A 20282-nucleotide genomic window follows, 5' to 3' on the forward strand; every position below is an offset into this window, starting at 1 on the left:
CTCTCATTCTTTCCACCCATCAACAACAGCACACGTACACACACACACACACACACACACAATCTTTCACTTTGTTTCTGCCCAACTTCAAAGTGCAGAATATTTGAGAATCTGGGCAGAGAAGAAGAGTCAGCAGTTTTCAGCATGACTTAGCAGTTTCCCTCCGACCCACTTAATTTACACTGCAATTATAAGAACTTAAGAGCAGCCCTGCTCGAGTAGCCCATCAAGGCCAGCACGGTTCTCAGAGTAAACCAACAAAGTCCACAAGCAGGACCTGAGAGCAGAGGCATCCTTCCCTATCTCTGCCCTTGGCCAACTGATGGCCTACATTTCAAGGTGCCCACTTTCCAACAGTGTTTTTTGGTTTTTTCCTTCATTGTCTGGCATGAGCACACAAACACACCCATTTATTTTATTTTATTTTTAAAAAAAGAGGGTAGCAGTTGCCGCTACACAAGATGGCAGAGACAGAGGGCCTTTGAGAGAGCCGAAAGCAGTGAGACACGCATCCCTTTGTTCCCCGTAATGCTTCTTTGTTTCTGCTGCGGAAACCCAGGTTTTGCGGAATTTAGGAAGAGAGCTTTGCCAAACCTGTTTGCAGGAGATGGAAGTGAGAAGAGCATTCTTCGCAACTACTCTCAGCTCTCAGGACATAGTTGACGTAGATCAGGCCTGGGTGGCCAACTTCTAAGAGACTGCGATCTACTCACACAGTTAAAAACTGGCAGTGATCTACCCCCTTGGGGGGGGGGGGGTTCAGATCACAGTTCTTGAGTTTCTTTAGGGAGGAGGAAAGCGACAGTGAGCTTTTTCTTGGAAGGAAAGCCCTGTTTTTGGTGGTTCAGGTCATTTTAGGGGTGCAGGGCAAAGATGTTGAGTTTTTCTTAGGGGAGACAAAGTTATTTAGCTTCTTTGGGGGAGCCACTGATCTACCAGTGATCTACCACAGATATCCAGTGATCTACTGGTAGATCACGATCAACCTGTTGGACATGCCTGACGTAGATGAATCAGATCCACCAGTCCACCTGGCAGCAGCTCTCTGGGGTTTGAGACCCAGTCTCTCTCCCAGCCTTACTTGGGGAGATGCCGGGGACTGATTCTGAGACCTTCTTGCATGCAAGGCAGATGTGCTACTTCTGAGCTACAGCCCTGCCCCAGTTCCCTGTCTTCTGCCGCAAGTGGTTTGAAAACAAGAGTGAGGAAATTATGTTGAAGCTCCCGCCATTTGTGACCACTGACCAAAGTAGATTGGACTGGGGGAGCCCAGTAGCATCTAGAGTGCCACAGGTTCCCTCACCCAGCAGTTTCCCAAACTTTGGTCTTCAGTTACAACTCCCACCATCCTTAGCTAGAAGGACCAGTGGTCAGGGATGATGAGATTTGTGGTCCAAAAACAGCTGGAGACCCAAGTTTGGGGAACACAGGATTAAACAAATCCTTGGCACCGTAGCAAGCAAGCTTCACCTCATTAAAATTCACTGAACTGGATGAAGCCAAGTGGTTGCTTTCATGGCAACATCTTTCGCCAATTAAAACCTTTCAGGCATGATCCAGCCAAAGCTCACTGCCTTTTTCCATTGGGGAGTTAACTTGCAACCTAGAAGTCCATTAAACTCAGTGGAGTTTATTTTGGAGTAGAATCCACAGGGTTGCTCAACGGGACATAAAAACAGGGGGTAATCAAATGGATTTTGAGTTGATGTTCTTCAATTTTAAGCAGTTGGGCTTTCTTTGTTGTAAACGACCTAAAAGTGTTTGGGTTATTAAAAAAAAGAAAAAAAAGATTGTTATATAAATTTTGTTAAAAAAAATAAATAAAATAATCGCTTTCCGCCATGGCCTGCTTCCCGCTTCTTGGAACTTACGTTGTTGACACTTTTCACCGGCAGGCAACCCATGCAAGATTCTCCATACGAAAACCTCAACCGCAGGATCAACTCCATAAGTCAAAACCTGCCCGAGTGAAACCGATAGAAGAAAGCCATCTGGGCATTAAGCAGTACATGCACGAATAACTAAAACGCTGTGGACATGTGTTAAAAGATCCTCCGCTATGCGGCACTCAGGCGGTTTCATGCAGCAAAGCAGTGGTCCCACCCAGAGCATTATCTCTCACAGATGCTGTGCTGCAAAATGACAGGAGTGGATAAAAACTAGCAAATCCCTTGCGATGGAACATCTTGATGGACCAGGACGTTGTTTGCTGCTGTTAAAATTGTGCTGCTGAAGCCTTCTGCTAACACTGTTGAGGCTTGCTTTGCTTTGTATGGGTTTTTTATGAATTGAAAGTGGTTTTGCATTAACGTGTTTACACCATAATTCCTCTGTGCTTGTGCTTTTAGTAAAAAGGCGAATGGTTTATATACGATCTGAAGAGAAACCAGAGTATGTGCTTTCAAACACGTTGTAAGTCACTCGGAGAACTTTTTGGACCGCGGCCACCTAACGAATTAAATAAACATCAACGGCAGCAAGCTTGCACTTGCATGGCCACATACAGGTGAAACTCGAAAAATTAGAATATTGTGGAAAAGTCCATTTATGTAAGAAATTGTTTTCATTAGCTACTGGAGTTTAATATATGAAATAGACTCATGACATGCAAAGCGAGATATGTCAAGCCTTTGCTTGTTATAATTGTGATGATTATGGCGTACAGCTGATGAAAACCCCAAAGTTGAAATTGTTAATTTGGGGTTCTCATCAGCTGTACGCCATAATCATCACAATTATAACAAACACAAGGCTTGACATATCTCGCTTTGCATGTCATGAGTCTATCTCATATATTAGTTTCAAGTTGAATTACTGAAAGAAATGAACCTTTCCACGATATTCTAATTTTTCGAGTTTCACTTGTAGATGTCCATCACCCATCGTGCTTTCCTTTGCCAAGTGGTGTTCTTTTGAAGAGAAACAAAGGCTTGTTTGGCCAGTAAGGTGTTCGAGGTATTTGCAAGGTTGATGTAAAAACGTAAGAATCTCAAGTGGGCCCTGGCAGACACAGAAGGTAATCCTACCTCCACTCTCAAGTAAGCTGCCGGAGTTCCTTGAGGAAGGCCTAGGATCCTCTTGAGATAGTAATTTTGCAAGATTTCAAGCAGACCACCCTGAATTTGTGAGGTGAGGGGTTCCTCCAGTCAATCTCAGGAGGTCTGGTCTGAAGGCAAACGAAATCCCTATCTTGATGAAGCTAAGCCAGACTGGGGCTGGTCAATGCCTGGAAGGGCAACAGTACGGGGATCATGTAATTTTTCTGTCTTAGCTTTCTTGCTGGATGGAAGGTGAACCATAAGTGTAATAAAATATTTTGCCAGGGGTCCTGCCTCAAATGTTCAACCAGCCTTGCATGAAGGGAAGAGCACCCCACTGCCCCGCCAACACACACCCAACTGGTACCCCAATGACAAAACAGCCTATCCCCAATAAGAGTCTCAATCATAGTTCTAGTGTTTCTCACTGTTTTATTTCACATGGTCCTTGCAGACACAAACAACTATAAACACACATCCTGTTGAAACCACAGGCAAAACAATAGCTCCCATATTAGAACTATCATGCCCGATGCGCACATAATAGTTTCTGCCTTTTCACAGTCTTTTTTTTTTAAATATAAATTTATTAATTCTGAGCTGAGGGGGGGAAAGAAACATCTCAGAAGGCTTCTCTTCTTCCTCTTCTCTCTCTAAAAAGCAGCAATAATTCTTCCTCCAGTTGTGAAGTCCCACCCAAGCAGTGATATTTCATTACCAGTGCACCATAGGGGCAAGTTGCCTTGTCCTGTATCTGGAAGCTCAATCCACAACGTGAGTTCTGAAGAACCCGATGCACAAGGACCTTATTTGGCATAATTTGGCAATTTCGCGAGGAAAGGAAAGACTGTGGGATTAGCGAGACGCTGAAAAGTTAGGAGAGAGAAAACCTTGCCTGCCAAGCAGAGCTAAAGGCATGAGCATGCAGGTACGTATTCAAACAGAAATGCATTCTGGGTTTTTTTCTTTGGGCAGGGGGTTTACTGATGAGCTCAGAAAGGAAAAGCATCTTTAAACCCAGAAAGGGGGCAGGGGTGATTCCCAAGAGATGCACAGAACGTGCCTGAAGTGTTTGCTGGAATCTGTATTTGGGCAAACGAAATCCCAGCATATATTGTTGCCAAAGCATAGCAGCTTCGCCGTACCAAGTGCATTTCAATGAGACTCAAAAGACAGTTGCAAGCCAGCAAACTGAAATGAACTGATCATCTGGCCCCCCTGACGATGCTGGATTATAATTCCCATTCTCTGTGGCCACCGGTCGTGCCGGTTGGGGGCCAATGGGGGTGGAGAGTTCAGCAACATCTGCAGGGAACCCCATTGTCTATGCCAGGCATAGAGGGTTGTGCCAAGAGTGGGTGCGGAGGTGATGAATATCTCTTTTTATCTCGGGAGGAAGGGGGACAATCTTAGCAAACTCACTCAAATAAAGCAACAGTAACTGAACAAATCAGTGAGCCAGGAAACACAGCTTGAGAGGCACGTCGTATACACACAGGTAAATAAAGGGCACACACAAACACACACACACACACAAAACCCCAGTTGTACTCTGTCTATTGCAAGATTTGGACAGACCTTTCTGGAGTGTCATTCGAGCCTCACAAGACAGACAGACAGACACACACACACACACACCAGAAAGGCTACACGGCCTCTTCCTTAGGACACTTAGCAGTAAACGTTCAACTGATTACTATAAAGCTTATCTCTCCATGTAGGACCACGGGTTAGTGACCCCAGCTTAGGGGGAAAGTGTTGGGTGGGGAGAAATCAAACTTGCTTTGCTGTATTGACAGAAAGAATCCAAGCTATTCAAATCATGTGTTTTAAGGAATGGGGCAGCCAGCTTTTGAGTTGCATCTGCTCCAGGTGAGAAGGATCCTGGGCATCTTGCAGGCTTTCTACCCTGCCAGCGTCGATGGTCCGATGTACCATTACAAGAAAACCATAACTTTCCTAATTAAACTCTTAAGAACACCCCAGTAATTAGGACGCTGCTGTCTTCTCCACGCTACTGAAATCCAACAGAATTTTTGTTGTTCTCGGCTCCTTTTACTGCCTTATAATAAAAATGAGTATGAAAGCAATAGCTTGTTCCATGCACATGATAAGGAAGTGACGTAGGAGACTCTCTCCCTTTCCACAGAACCCTTAAACAAATGAATCCAGCTTCTGTCCATTTGGCTGGGCAAAGATGCAGGAGGTTTGCTTCACTAGGTTGCATTTTTATCACACGTCAGAAGCATCGAGGACAAGTAGATGGAGGCAAATTAAGCAAGAGGTGGGGGAGAAAGAGATGGTCCAAAATCCTGATTAGGTAACGACCAGTGAGTCCAGACCGGCCCACAAATTTCACAGTCAGTCAAGCAAAGAAAGAAGAAAAGGCACAGAAAGCAAAATCAAGTCGGAGAAAGTGCTGGGGCAAACAAACCCTGCATTATTTCCAAAATGGCGATCTCCAGCACTCAAGTCACTTAACAGTCTTCAAGCACAATCCAGCACGGAGGTCTTCGTAAAACTCTGTAGAAAACCAAACCGGAGCCCCGCAAAGCCCTGGACCACGCCGTTAAGACTGTATTAAAAACAAAACAAAAAAAGCCAGAGAAGTGTTTTGGCTTGGCGGAAACGCGAGAGAGATTTGTGCAGGTTTTAAAGCCCAGCTACGAAAACCTCCAAGGTGGTTTTCAAACCAGGCTATCTAATCTTTGCCCCCTCTCTCTCTCTCTCTGTTCCACCGCTTTGACAAAGTGAAACCCTGTGAATGACAGCTACTTGTGCAACGTCACTGCCGACTGTAAACTGAAGATAATCCGCGATTGCAACGTGAGGCAGGATGAGGCCACCCCACCCCCCCCTTGCTCGCTGCTATCGTATGGCGTCCAAGTAATGCACTTCTGGGTACAAAGTGTTGACGAGGATAGCCAGAAGATTCGGCCCATCGCGAAGGCAGCGGCGAGAGTCCCTGACAAACTGGGAGGCTTGGGAGATTTGCTCCTGGTATTCTGCGTACTGTTTGTTTGAAGCCATGGAATCGAGAGCACTCAGAGCCTGCAAAGATGGAAACGAGCTATTACATCCACCAAGGGACGCAAAGAGCATTCTTGATACAGGCACCAGATTAAACCGCCCAGGAAGCATCCAGTCTACCTGCTGAGCTTTGGCAGAGAGGTGCAGCTCCACGCCAGGCCTGAGGCGGATCTGGTTCTCCACCGGAATCTGGACCAGCAGGAAAGCAGACATACTCCGGGCAGCGACACGGAACCTTCAACGAGAACATGAAGAAGGAAGGGAGTTGGCAGGGAGCTCCTCTCTCCGTGGAAAACAGAGAAACGCACACACACACACAGAGCTCTTTCACTACAAATTCCACCTAAAAATATGCAGTTCCGGCCTGGCTTTATTTGTACCCTGCATTACGTCTCTGAGCGATCACTGCCACTCTCTCATCCTAACCTACTGGAAGGGTTATGGTGAGGATAAGAAGGGAGGCAGGAGAGAGGAGAGGGCAAGATAGAGCCCTGCAAACTGCTCTGAGGACAGCAGGACACCAAGGATGCGGAAATTGGCCTTTTCAGATGAAAGGCTGAATCTTTCGCATCCTTTTGTCAAGCTTTTGCTCTGCACTTTCTAGGCACAAGTAGAAACACACTGTGCCTGAGTGCTCCTCCTCGCTTTTTTCTTGCCCCGGTGCTTTCCCTGCGAAAACACACCCTTTAACGCTGAATCGGAACAACAAATGGGAATTCAGGTTTTCCGCGTCCTTGCCATTTGCTCCAACCCAGCGGTAAAGAGCAGGTTTTCGCAGGGAAAGTGCTGGAGCAGTGTTTCCCAAACTTGGGTCCTCTGGCTGTTTCTCGACTACAATTCCCAGCATCCCTGACTACCGGGTTCTGCTACCTAGGGATGATGGGAGCTGGAGTCCAAAAAAAGCTGGAGTCCCAAGTTTGGGAAACCCTGTGTTTGGAGTGCGAGGGGTGAGAAATGCCCAGGTAAGGCATTTTAAGGTCGAAATCTGTGCCTGGAAACGTGGCACAAAAGGAAGACTGGATGAGCCCTTAGACGAGTTTCCCTCGGCCTAACCTCCCTCACAGGGTTGTTGCTGTGGGGATTAAATGAGGATGGGGGGAGAGCCAAGTCTGCCGTCTTGAGCTCCTTGGAGGAAAAGGTGGGATAGGGTAAAATAAAATAATGTAGGATCTTTCCGACAAGTAACAGCTGTTTGACAGTGGAACAGACACCCTTAGGAAGCAGTGGGCTCTCTTTCCTTGGAGGTATTTAAGCAGAGGCTGGGTGGCCATCTTTCATGGATGCTTTAATTGAGATTCCTGCATTGCAGGGGGTTGGACTAGATGACCCCCGGGGTTCCCTTCCAACTCTACACTTCTATGAATCTATAAGATAAAATAAATATTTGCCACAGCAGGAGGTGGAGGGGAAGAGGGAGATAAGCAAATTAATAATAATAATAATAATAATAATAATAATAATCTTGTGCAGGTTTTGTTGTGGCTAGTACCCCCTGCCTTCTCCTTCACACACAAAAAGAAGACATCAGCAGACTTGGGTGGAGAACCGGGAGGAAACTCTCAACAACCCAAGAAGGATTGGGCATGCCCTGGGATGGTAGAACGTTGGTTGCTGTTAGTGGGAATGGAATGGAGTATCCGGGAACGGGGCAAGATTCCAGCCATGCAGCAAGCCCTTTGTGTTGCAACTTATGCAGCGGCAGCTCTTGCTTGCCTTCCGAAAAGCCCAACATTTTTTTCTGGGCTCTCCTTTCCTTAATAATCACAACAACAACATATTTTCACCTGTTTGACAAAGGAGACTTCCTGCCCAGCCCGAGAGCCCCGAGGATTCCAGAGGTGAGCCTCTCTTCGGCCAGCAGGTTCTGCCTGCCTTGCAGAGACATCAGGATGCGGATGACCGACTCCATCAGGATGGCATCGTCCTGGTCCACTTGGAGGAGGCAGAGCTGCAGGATTTTGTGCCACCAAAGGAACAGCTTAGCTTCGTCCTTGGTGGAGCTTTCAGGGGAATCGTTAGGATTTGGGGGGGGGGGGGTGACAGGGAAGGGAGGAGAGACACAGACAAAACCAGACACCGTTAGAAACTGCCCATCACCCCAACTTGGGTCACTTTAAAAGAGGATTACAGAAAATGACAGAGTTGGAGAGGGCTCTCGGGGGCTACTAGCCATGATAGCCGTGCTCTGCCTCTATAGCTGGAGGCAGCGATATTTCAGGAGAGGGGTCCTATCATTTCCTCCTGCACCTTTTATAATAATCCAAATCTTTTACATCTCCATTATATCCAAAATTCACCATTATTCAAATCCTACCAACAATTCTAACTCTTTACAATGGTTTTTAAGGTAAATTATTAATCTCTCCCATTCCTTATTAAAATTTTAGTCTTCCTGATTTCTGATTCTTCCAGTCATTTTTGCCATCTCTGCATAATCCATCAACTTAATCTGCCATATATCTGCAGGCAGATGGGAGGTCTCTCTCTCAACCAGGAGGTGTCAAGAGTTGAACTTAAAACCTTCCAGTTGTGTTCTGACACTGAGCTATGGCCTCTCAGGGAACCGTCAGAGACCCCCAGGGCAGTGCAGGGACTATCAAGGGACACAGAGCCCCAGCGCCGCGAGGAGAGCAGGACAGCATCCAGCGGAAACGAAAGGCAGGAGGGAAGCCTGGAGGGGAGAGGGCTGGGGGATGTTCCAGAGCCCAGACACTCACCCAGCCAGGCTAGCAAGGAGGGAGCAATGACGTTTCCGTCGCCCCAATTACGTAGAGGGGTGAAACGCAAGGAGGGAAGGAGGAGACTAGGGGTGCCGAAGTTCTTTTGCTAGGGGCACTCCAGGAAAGCACCACTTCTGGGATCTGAGAGTGACTAAGGTGGATGAAGAAGAAAAAGAAGAAGAAGAAGAAGAAGAAGAAGAAGAAGAAGAAGAAGAAGAAGAAGAAGAGTTTGGATTTGATATCCCGCTTTTCACTACCCGAAGGAGTCTCAAAGCGGCTCACATTCTCCTTTCCCTTCCTCCCCAACAACAAACACTCTGTGAGGTGAGTGGGGCTGAGAGACTTCAGAGAAGTGTGACTAGCCCAAGGTCACCCAGCAGCTGCATGTGGAAGAGCGGAGACACGAACCCGGTTCCCCAGATTACGAGTCTACCGCTCTTAACCACTACACCACACTGGCTCTCAATGTGAACTCTTGAGTTCTGCACTATATATACTTGCACAATAAAACCTGTAAACAGATGAACCGGAGTCCGGCCTCCTTACTCGTGAGAAACCACTACAGAAACCTCACAGGCCCTTTCCCTAAAAATAAGGCAAGCTTCTAGTCCTCAGTGTTCCGATTTAAACAGCAGAAGCTGACTCAGCCTAAATGGTTCTCCCAGGTTTCAGGCAAGGATAGCGGCTCCCAGTTCTACCCGGAGATGCCAGAGATTGAACTCAGGAACCTTTTGCATGCAAGTATGTGAAGAGGCATCTCCACAAACAGTTGACTGCATTTTGTGCAGCCAGGAGTGCAGGCAGACAGTTTCCTGAGCCCATCCATCTCTGATCTAGCTACAAGGATTTTAAACACAATCACTGCCAACAGAAACCACACAGCTCTGAGCAACGAGGGTGAACTTCCCCTGCTGGCTAATTTTTAAAGGCTTCCAAAAATAACCCCGTCTCCGCCAAAGCCACACTTTCCAATGTGAAGCACCAGCGCGTGACTGCCGGCCTCACTCACAGCTGGGCTGAATGATGGAGCAATTCTGACGGAACCACAGGCAGGATTAAAAGTCTCCCCGCTTTCCTTTGTCCGTCCCGGTCGCCCTCTGGGGATTTAAAGCTTGTGCGGTTAAGCACTCGCTATTTAAGCTCTTAAAACACTCCCCTCATTCCGGTTAGTAAAGATTATCCCCATTTCGCAGAGGTAACCAGGGTGGAAGTGGGAGAGACATGCCCATTTTGGAGAGGGTCCTTAAATCTGCCTCAAAGAAGAAGCATCTCCACCCCCATCGTCCAGCCCGGACACTGAGGTCCAGCTCCAAGGGCCTTCAGGCGGTTCCTTCACTGAGAGAAGTAAAGTTACAGGGAACCAGGCAGAGGGCCTTCTTGGTGGTGGCGCCCACCCTGTGGAACGTTGACTATCGGTGAGCATTTTGGAAGGCCCAAAGAGAAGAATTTGCCTGGGAATCGGTAGCCAAGGTGAGAAGTCCTGCTCCAAACGTCTGTCTTCATCTCCCTCCCGACCACGAGATGCCTTACCTGGGGAACACCTGTTCCAGCCACTTGCTCAGTGACAGCAGCACTTTCATTTCATTGTCCAGGGTCTGCTTGGCATTCACCCGCTGCAGAGCGTAGACGTAAAGAGTTAGGTAGCCGCCCAGGGAAAGGCACTCCTGCAGGAAGTCTTCGGCTGTGAGTTCGGGGACCTGTAGGGACGCCACGATCGGCCCCCAGCCCAAATCCTGGCTGAGTGGAGAATCTTTGTACAAAGCGGGAGTTGGAGGGGTGGGAGGAGAGAGAAGAAGAGGAACCACTGTTAGGCTAAAGTGGTCAGAGAACCCAAATGACCCAGGGCTCTGAGATGTTCCTTCAATTCCAAAGCAGTTCCTTTAAATCTGTAAATATCCATGAGTTCCGACAGAGAACCCAAAGAGGCGAAAGGAGCACTAAATATAGTATGGAGTAGGAATGGGGGCCAAATGGCACACCAAAAGGGTCAAATCCGCACCCCGAATAAATGGCCTCTTTCTAAAACGGTACAATTTTTTAATAGGCAGAAAAAAGTGAATGATTTAGTCCGATTCTGCCTACCATGGGGGAGGAACAAATAACTGTGAAGCACTGAGGATTCATCTCCTGGGCAGTGAAATATCCCCTCAGCTGCCTGCTTCACATCCATATTTTTCAAGTTTATCTACATAAGGAACGCAGAGAAAAGCAACGACACGGTGCATCTGCAGCAGCACATCCGGACTCCTCCATCTGCCCCAGCTGCAACAAAACATGTCTCTCCCATATCGGTCTCTACAGCCACGGCAGGCCTTGTAACCTTCCTACAGTGTGACCTCACCCACAAAGGCATACTCTTCTATTGTCTCCCAAGACAGATGGGTGCCAGCTACAGTCTTTGTAACATAAGGACTAGAAGCTTGGGTTTTCGTTTAAATCCTTAGGTTCTTGGGATGCTGAAACCCTGTGCACTTACAACAACACCCAACGGCAAAAACATGGTGGGGTTGGAGAAGATGACCCCTGGGGTCATTGCAGTAACAGGACAGCTTCACTGGACCACCCTGAGTCGACAATGACTCAAAAGCCTTCCTCTCTCTCTCTCACCTTCGTTAAAATAGGCCGTGACGCAGGCTTCCGTGGTCTCTGCCATGTGCCGGACCGACGCCAGACTCTGGCACGCAGCTGTTAAGAGAGGCATCACCCCTAAGCCGTGCACGGCACCGTCGATCCAGCCTCGCAGACTGACGCGGAGAGACTCTGCCGTGGCGACGCTGGCGTTATTCATCATCATCAGGGCTTCTGTGAAAAGGCTGCTCAAGGCCAGGTGGCGCGTCTGCATGTCTGTGTCTGCAAAGGCAGCAAGCAAAAGGTTTGTATTTTTTTTCAATTAAAAAAAAAAAACCCCAAGCAAAGCATTTGAAATCACGGGAAGGAAAGAGGAAGGCTGGCTTTTCTGCACAAAGCACTGGGCTGAGATTCGTGAGATCTAGCGCTCTGCAAGCACTGGTGAAAAACAGCTCTGCTGAACCCCAGTACAGTGGTACCTCGGGTTACAGACGCTTCAGGTTACAGACACTTCAGGTTACAGACTCCACTAACCCAGAAATAATGCTTCAGGTTAAGAACTTTGCTTCAGGATGAGAACAGAAATTGTGTAGCGGCGGCCCAGTGGCAGCGGGAGGCCTCATTAGCTAAAGTGATACCTCAGGTTAAGAACAGTTTCAGGTTAAGAACGGACCTCCGGAACGAATTAAGTTCTTAACCCGAGGTACCACTGTACTGCAAAACGAGCAGAAATTAGTTTAATTTCTAGTTCATCCCCATCAACTTCTGAAGATGCCAGGTATCATCTCGCTCAGTACAGTGGAACCTTGGTTCTCAAACGCCTTGGTACTCAAACATTTTGGCTCCCAAACGCCGAAAAAACCAGGAAGTAAGTGTTCCTGTTTTACAACGTTTTTCGGAAGCCGAACGTCCGATGCTGCTGTTAGCTATTGTTTCTGGGTTGCCTGTGCCAATCGGAAGCTGTGCCTTGGTTTCCGAACGTTTTGGAAATCGAACGGACTTCCAGAATGGATTACGTTCGAGAACCAAGATACCACTGTACTACCAATAACGGGAGGCAGCAGGACTCCATGTATGTACCAGTCCTGCCACCAGAGACCCTTAAAGTTGGGGTGCGGGCCTTTTCTGCAGCAGCCTTTTCTCTCTAGAACTTCCTCCAAAATGTCTGCCTGGCCTCACTTTTGTTAACTCTTAAAATAGGGGAGGCTAACCTGCCATATACAGCCCTTCCCAAAAGATTTGCGCACCTCCCCTAAACCTCCCCCACAAAATCAATTAAAATGTGTGTTATTTTATTTAAAAAATTGCACACCACATGTTCCCCTCTGCAATACTGTGCCCCCAAAAATGGAGCCACAGGACCATGAAAATGTGGCCTTGGAAACTTTGTACTGATAGCTCAGCAGTCTCCTGTTGCGATTTAAGGTCTGAAGCTGCCCCCAAATGTGTCCTTTTTTACTTAACTGAACAAGAAAAAATGGTTTTAAATACTGTAGAGGAGCTGATGGGAAAGTCTTTTGTAAGGCAGCCTTGAAATACGTCATTCTTGCCAAGCTCACTTTGCACTTTGGCCCCCAGAGGGCTGGCCATGAGTTAATGTGGCCCTCAGCCCCCCTAAAAAGGCAAATCATCCGTTTTAAAGGTTCATTTTTAAAAGCTATTTGTTCCAAGAGGGCAGCGAACTGGGTTTTTTAAAACCTGCTGCTGTTTTGTTTTGAAGTTTTCCTAATTGGATTGGTGTGTTTGTTTGTTTTTAATTTTGGAAACAGTTTGATGGTTTCAATTATCTTTCGTAAGTCGCCGGGCTTTGCCCTGAAAGGCGACAGAGATGAGCTCCAAATGAAACGGGTGCTCAGCCACGCAGTTACAGCCCAAAGGACATAAAAAAGGGGTCAGCTGGATTGGACCAAAGATCCTGAAATCGTTCTTAAATTTCAAGAGACTTACAGAACTCCACCCTTCTCTCTGCAACTCCACAAGCTACACACACAAACACACACACACACAGAAAGAGAGACCAACCTGGAGGGTTAAAGATGGTAATATCATCCAACAGCTTTGACATCTCTTGCTCCAGAGCAGGAAGGGTTATCTTCCCATTTTGCTCCAGGATGCTGAGGAAATGGACAACCTGGCGAATGTAAGCCCTGCACTTGGGGGTTGCATCCTAGGAAGAGCCATGGAGGAAACAGTTAGCTCATCACCTCCCGTGTTTTTCACAGAAGCTGCTCTAAATTTATTTGTTTCGTAAAATTCATACATCGCTTAATTGTATGCGCGTATATTAAAACTTTAAAGCGGTTTCCACAAAAAAGGTAAAAATAGAAATAAGAACAACTAACAGCGACAACTTAAGACTTTGTATAAAAACGCGGGTGGCGCTGTGGGTTAAACCGCAGAGCCTAGGGCTTAACGATCAGAAGTTCGGCGGTTCGGATCCCCGCGACGGGGTGAGCTCCCGTTGCTTGTTCCCAGCTCCTGCCAACCTAGCAGTTTGAAAGCACGTCAAAATGCAAGTAGATAAATAGGTACCACTCCGGCAGGAAGGTAAACGGCGTTTCCGTGCGCTGCTCTGGTTTGCCAGAAGCGGCTTATTCATGCTGGCCACATGACCCGGAAGCTGTACGCCGACTCCCTCGGCCAGTAAAGCAAGATGAGCGCCGCAACCCCAGAGTCGGACACGACTGGACATAATGGTCAGAGGTCCCTTTACCTTTAAGACGTTCTATAAATTAGAATAACAATACAGTCGTGCCTTGGATCTCAAACACCTTGGCTCCCAAACAAATCGGCTCCCAAACAATCGAAACCCGGAAGTGAGTGTTCAGGTTTCCGAATGATTTTCAGAAGCTGAACGTCCGACGTGGCTTCTGATTGGCTGCAGGAGCATCCTGCAGCCAATCGGAAGCTGTGCCTTGGTTTTCGAATGGTTCCAGGAGTCAAATGGACTCCCGGAATGTATTCTGTTTGAAAACCAAGGTACGGCAGTAGATTTTTTAAAATAAAAAAACCCAGATTAAAACTTGCGCCATCCCTGGGTAGCCTTGCCTAAACAAAAAATGTTTCTAGCAGACACCGAAATGTGACGGTGCCTGCTTGATGTCAATAGTCCGGGAGTTCAAAAGTTTAGTCGCTGCCACTAAAAGGTTGAGCTCTTACAAATGCAGAATGGCATGTGGCACCTGAAAGTGCCGATTTAAGCTGGCAAGTGGGCGCCTTTGGGGAGAGGCGATCTCGTAGCACAGAAACCACAAGGTGGAGTGGCTCCCTCCTCCCCACCAGGAGCAGATTGAGGGATCGTGGTCAGTTTGGTTGCAGAGCCTCAGGGAAGCCGCAACTATGAGGTAGATTGGACGGCGAGAGGCGGTGGGGGCAGCCAAATTTCGGCCTCGCACTGGGCACGGCTGATTTTGAGACCCCCAATTCCGCCGCTGTCCCCACCCGCGCTGGGCTGTCCTTACCAGATGCATGTGGCTGTCGGAGGAGGCGCCAAAGCCCGCCGATGCCTTGAGCAGCTTGACGATCAGCTCGGCTGCCGGCTCCTTGGCCAGGATGATGGACGGAGGATAGTGGCTGTTGAAGTAGCCGATGATGCTCTGATAGGACAAAATGCTGACGTGCTGCCAAGGGAGGGAGCTGGTCTGGCCCAGGAGGTTCAGCAGCGGAGACTCCTGATATTTTTTTGGGGGGGGGGGGGGAATGGAGATCTCGTTCATGGTTCAACCAACCAAAGCACCACACTTTGCCTTCAGCTAACCTTTACTCAGAGCACACCTCCTGAAATCAGTTACAGGTGGGTAGCCGTGTTGGTCTGCCATAGTCGAAACGAAATAGAAAATTCTTTCCAGTAGCACCTTAGAGACCAACTGAGTTTGTTCTTGGTATGAGCTTTCGTGTGCATGCACACTTCTTCAGATACACTGAAACAGAAGTCACCAGATCCTTAAATATAGCGAGGGAGTGGGGAGAGGTATTACTCAGAAGGGTGGTGGGAATGGGTGATCAGCTGATAGGTGTGGAAAACCTGTTGACAACTCTTAACGGCTGCAATTAGTCTTGCAGGGAAAGGCAAGGGGTGAGATGGCTAAAGATAGCTTTGTTATGTATAATGAGATAAGAATCCAATGTCTTTGTTCAGACCAGGTTTCTCCATGGTTTTAAGTTTGGTGATTAGTTGCAATTCAGCCACTTCTCTTTTCAGTTTTCCACACCTATCAGCTGATCACCCATTCCCACCACACTTCTGAGTAATACCTCTCCCCACTCTCTCACTATATTTAAGGATCTGGTGACTTCTGTTTCAGTGTATCTGAAGAAGTGTGCATGTACACGAAAGCTCATACCAAGAACAAACTCAGTTGGTCTCTAAGGTGCTACTGGAAAGAATTTTCTATTTTGCTCCTGAAATCACTGGGCCTAAGGCTGTCACGGTGATTAGCTTCAATGGGTATAGAACTGAACACCACAACCCTGTTTCGGAAGGAAGTCTTCTTTGCCCCTAACAGCCTCCTTGAATTTCCCTTTCAGCCATGCTGGCATCCTCTCAACCTCGTTGGTGCCTTTAGCTGACCTGTGGTATACATTCCAGCTGAGGCTCTCCTTATTGCAGTTTTGAACCACCCCCCCCCCCAAAAAAATAAAGCATTCAAGAGAGATTTGGGCCCACGAACATTCCCTTTCAAGGACATATTCCAGCCAGGCAAAAGCAATTCTGCAATGTGCAGAGCAGGGCCCGGGGAGAGTCCTGTGGTCCGGAAAGAGACCTGGGGGGTAGCATCTTCCTGCTGCTGCTACTGCGGGATATGGAATTTTCCCGAATTTTGTGGAGCAGAAATCAGCACCAACTGGTTGGTTGGCACAGGGAAACGTCTGAGAAGCTCGATTTGGGGGGGGAGGGTCTAGCAGACAACCGTTGGGTGGGGTGGGGGAGCTGCTTACTCCTGGGACATACCTCCCCGGTTATAAGTTGCTCTTCCTTTGCCAGAAGGACCACCATATAAAGCAGGCACACAATCATGTCCTGAGTTCCCGGAGGCGGGTTGGGACCCCAGGCCCCGGAGAGGACGCTGACCCAGTTGATCTCGCACAGAACCGAGCCCAGGAATAGGAAGCAGCTTTTGGGACTGCCTCTTTCAACCTGGAAAAAAGTGAAAAGGAAAGAAAGCAAGAGTTTCAGGCACTGCGGACTTTTGAGGTTGGGCTGCTCCACAGCAGGGCTTCCCTTGCGCTCGACTTGGAAGCTGCAGTATGCAGAATGCATGCATGCAGTAGTATTAGTAGTAGTAGTAGTAGTAATAATATATTACTTATAGCTTGCCCATATGGCTGCATTTCCCTAGCCATTCTGGGTGGCTCCCAACAGAATTAATGATGATGATGATGATAAAATAGCGATAAAACATCAGACATAAAAAACTTCCCTAGGTTCAGGAATCAGCTATAGTTCATTTCTAGGTATAATAATAATAATTTATTATTTATACCCCGCCCATCTGGCTGGGCTTCCCCCAGCCACTCTGGGTGGCTTCCAACAAAATATTAAAAGATAATAATCCATCAAACATTAAAAGCCTCCCTAAACAGGGCTGCCTTCAGATGTCTTCTAAAAATCTGTTAGTTGTTTTTCTCTTTGACATCTGGTGGGAGGGCGTTCCACAGGGCAGGTGCCACCTCCAAGAAGGCCTTCTGCCTGGTTCCCTGTAACCTCACTTCTCACAGGAAAGGAACCGCCAGAAGGCCCTCAGCACTGGACCTCAGTGTCTGGGCAGAACGATGGGGGTGGAGACGCTCCTTCAGGTATACTGGGCCGAGGCCATTTAGGGCTTTCAAGGTCAGCACCAACACTTTGAATTGTGCTCAGAAACGTACCGGGAGCCAATAGCAACGAGGGTGGGGAACTTCTGGCTCACAGACCCTCATTAAGCCCACCAGACTTTCCCACTTCTTGACCCACTGGGAGAAGAAGAAGAAGAGTTTGGATTTGATATCCCGCTTTATCACTACCCAAAGGAGTCTCAAAGCGGCTAACATTCTCCTTTCCCTTCCTCCCCCACAACAAACACTCTGTGAGGTGAGTGGGGCTGAGAGACTTCAGAGAAGTGTGACTAGCCCAAGGTCACCCAGCAGCTGCATGTGGAGGAGCGGAGACGCGAACCCGGTTCATCAGATTACGAGTCCACCGCTCTTAACCAGTGCACCACACTGGGAGGACCACACATTCGCCATCCCAGGTTCGGGGCACCTGCCCCTTGAATTGCACCACCTGAAGAGGACAGGGAGCCCCTTCTTCACTTCCTTCCCCGTTCCCCCTCCCTCGCTATGGTTCGCTATCCAAAGCACCTGCCTTACTTTAAAGAATTCTTCCATGAGTTGCCGGTCCGGATGCATCTCCTTCCAGGGGAGGCGGCCGAACTCGGCATGGAACGTGTAGAGAATGTGCTCTGGCATTTTGGGGGCTGTGCACGTCTCGCAATAGTGCATCAGGTGGAGCCAAAGTGGCCCGTGGTGGCTTGGCAGCAGTTTACCTGGAGCGGAAAACGGAAATGGCAAATTTAGCCCAGCATCCTGCCAACCAGATGCCTATAGGAAGCCCACAAGATGTCCCATGGAATTAGCCTTCCCGGTTGTTGTTTTTAACATATGTAGTGGTCTTGTAGTAAGGTTAAGGCTTACCGGGAAATGATATACAGTGGTACCTAGACTTACGAATTACTCGATATACGAATTTTTCGACTTACGAATGAAAAAAGTACCATCACGCTTACGAATTTTTCGACATCCAAAGGACATCCGTTGGCGGTTTTAGATGGGATTTACTCGACTTATGAATTTTAGATGAGGTTTACTCGACTTACAATTTTTTCCGAATTTTTCATTTCCAATGCATTGCTATGGGGAAATTGCTTTTTTCGACTTACGAATTTTTCGACCTACGAATGTGCATTCGGAACGGATTCAATTCGTAAGTTGAGTTACCACTGTATAATGAAATGAAAAGGATGTTTAAAATAGCGTTTGTTTAAAAAAAAACCCAGAAGCTTTTCTCTTGGGAATTATAGGGACAGGATTACCTAAAACGTATAGAAACTTATTCATTTATGCTACTAGAGCGGCTAGAATGTGACTTGCCCCCAAAACGGAAAGGAAAAGAAGTCCCAGCAAAGGAAGAATGGGTACAAAAAAAATATGGAATACGCAGGAATGGCGAAACTTACCAGAAGAATAAGAAATCAAGATAACAAACGTTTTACAAAGGAATGATAATGGTTTATTGAATGTTTACAGATAAATTGTAAACAGATAAAAGCACTGGCAGGGTTATTGTAATAACCTGCAGCTTCGTAAGAGCATATATTTAAAGAAGATGAATAAATGAACAAGTTAAGCTAATTTGGATATGCAGAAGATATTAAAAATAAATTTAAGGAAACGCAGAAAGTGGGGGAAGGAAGTCAAGTTTCGAAATGTCAAAATGATTGTAAAATCAGTGAAATGTAGAAATCTGAAAAGTATAAATAATAATAATAATAATAACAACAACAACAATTATTATTACTTTTTAAAAAGACGAGGTAGCCTTCCCTTGCAGGACATCTTTGGGAGTAAACCCTACAGAAATCCTGAGCGGAGTCCCTAAGACGGTTGGGTGGTGCGTTGTACGCCTCCTTCCAGCAACTCCTGCAGCCCAGCTGGTGCCAAACATCTTGCTCTGCTTTCCTTTGGTCCCCCTCATTGTCTCCTGAGACAATGGATGCCAACAGCAACAGTAAGGCTTTTGTTTTTTCCTACGTTAGACTCTATATTGATGTATGATCCCCAACTTTTTTGCCTTCTCTTATGCGTTGTTTGTGTGTATTGCTGTTAAGCTGCTTGGAGACTGTAAGGACTCTCAGTGGTTGCTCATGAGGAAGCAGGCTGACTCCGAACTTCTACAAACTAAGTTCTTTATTGTGCAGATATTTACAGTGGAGTTACAGTAAAAGCGTCCAGCTCATCCCTCTGCAGAGTCCGGGAATGTCCGCTTCCGGTTCTTGGTCCAGCATAAGAGGTGCGGGATCCTGAACCCCCGCCTCCCCCTTCCACGTCCTTCCTCCCTGCGAAATCGGGGGAAGGGGAAAAGGTCCCTGTTCCCCACTTCCTGCTTGGTGCTGAGGCTCTCTGACCCTGTCACAGCCCCTGCCCCGACTTCCTGCTTCCATCTCCCCCTCCCCACTGGAGGAGCGGTCGCTTCCTCCGCTCGGGGAGGAGGACGACGAACTGCGCACAGGGGAGGGTGGTTCCCTGTACTGCAAATGACCCGGGAACGCTACCTGCTGCGGTGAGGGGCGTTTCCTGACAGAGACCTTCGGATGGCAAGCAACTAGTAAGTTTCTTCTTCACAATAGAAATAAATAAGCCTCGCCTGTTGGAGAAATTGGGTGGACAAACACCCTCCTGGCAGCATGGATAGCAAAAGTGGGAACGAAAACCCACACACAAATAATGTGCAATTCAGAAAAAGACTAAGGAAGGGAGACATTCATGGCGGGCATGAATATTAAAGGGTATATTTAATGGTTCCCAGTATGGACTTTCGCCTACCTTTAAAGCTTTCATGCAGAACTCTTATGCTGTGTGCGTATAACTGCACCATATTTGTAGCCACGGGAGTATCGCTCTCCAACCAGGGGTAACAGGTCTGTTTGCTTGATTAAAAAACAAGAAGCGGGGAGAGGGAGAGAGACAAGAGAGATTTTAGACAAGAGCCACTACCCTCCACCTGGCGCCCTACTGCAATTTCAAGAGGTCAACCAATATAAGGTTATAAAGCTGCCTTGTGCCAATTCAGACCATTGTAGTCCATCTATCCCACTGTAGCACAGGAAATACCCAGTATGTAAGAGGAAGCACGGTCACTAAGTAAATATACAATACAGTCATACCTTGG

The 20282-nt window shown here is 47.4% G+C and overlaps 1 protein-coding gene across 1 annotated transcript in view; it reads right to left on the reverse strand.

Moving 5' to 3' along the window:
- Window positions 1-4017: 4017 nt before the first annotated feature.
- EPG5 (ectopic P-granules autophagy protein 5 homolog) overlaps window positions 4018-20282 on the reverse strand; it is a 75349-nt gene continuing 59084 nt past the window's right edge. The window contains exons 35-44 of the mRNA XM_033163774.1: window positions 19937-20040; window positions 17705-17880; window positions 16308-16493; window positions 14818-15027; window positions 13379-13523; window positions 11396-11638; window positions 10319-10538; window positions 7853-8068; window positions 6189-6303; window positions 4018-6089 (exon numbers count right to left, since the gene is read on the reverse strand). Coding sequence (XP_033019665.1) covers window positions 5907-6089; window positions 6189-6303; window positions 7853-8068; window positions 10319-10538; window positions 11396-11638; window positions 13379-13523; window positions 14818-15027; window positions 16308-16493; window positions 17705-17880; window positions 19937-20040 — 1798 coding nt within the window. The 3' untranslated portion in view covers window positions 4018-5906. The remainder of the gene's footprint in view (window positions 6090-6188; window positions 6304-7852; window positions 8069-10318; window positions 10539-11395; window positions 11639-13378; window positions 13524-14817; window positions 15028-16307; window positions 16494-17704; window positions 17881-19936; window positions 20041-20282) is intronic.

This window comes from Lacerta agilis, chromosome 11 (assembly GCF_009819535.1).
Source record: "Lacerta agilis isolate rLacAgi1 chromosome 11, rLacAgi1.pri, whole genome shotgun sequence".
Taxonomy (NCBI): domain Eukaryota; kingdom Metazoa; phylum Chordata; class Lepidosauria; order Squamata; family Lacertidae; genus Lacerta; species Lacerta agilis.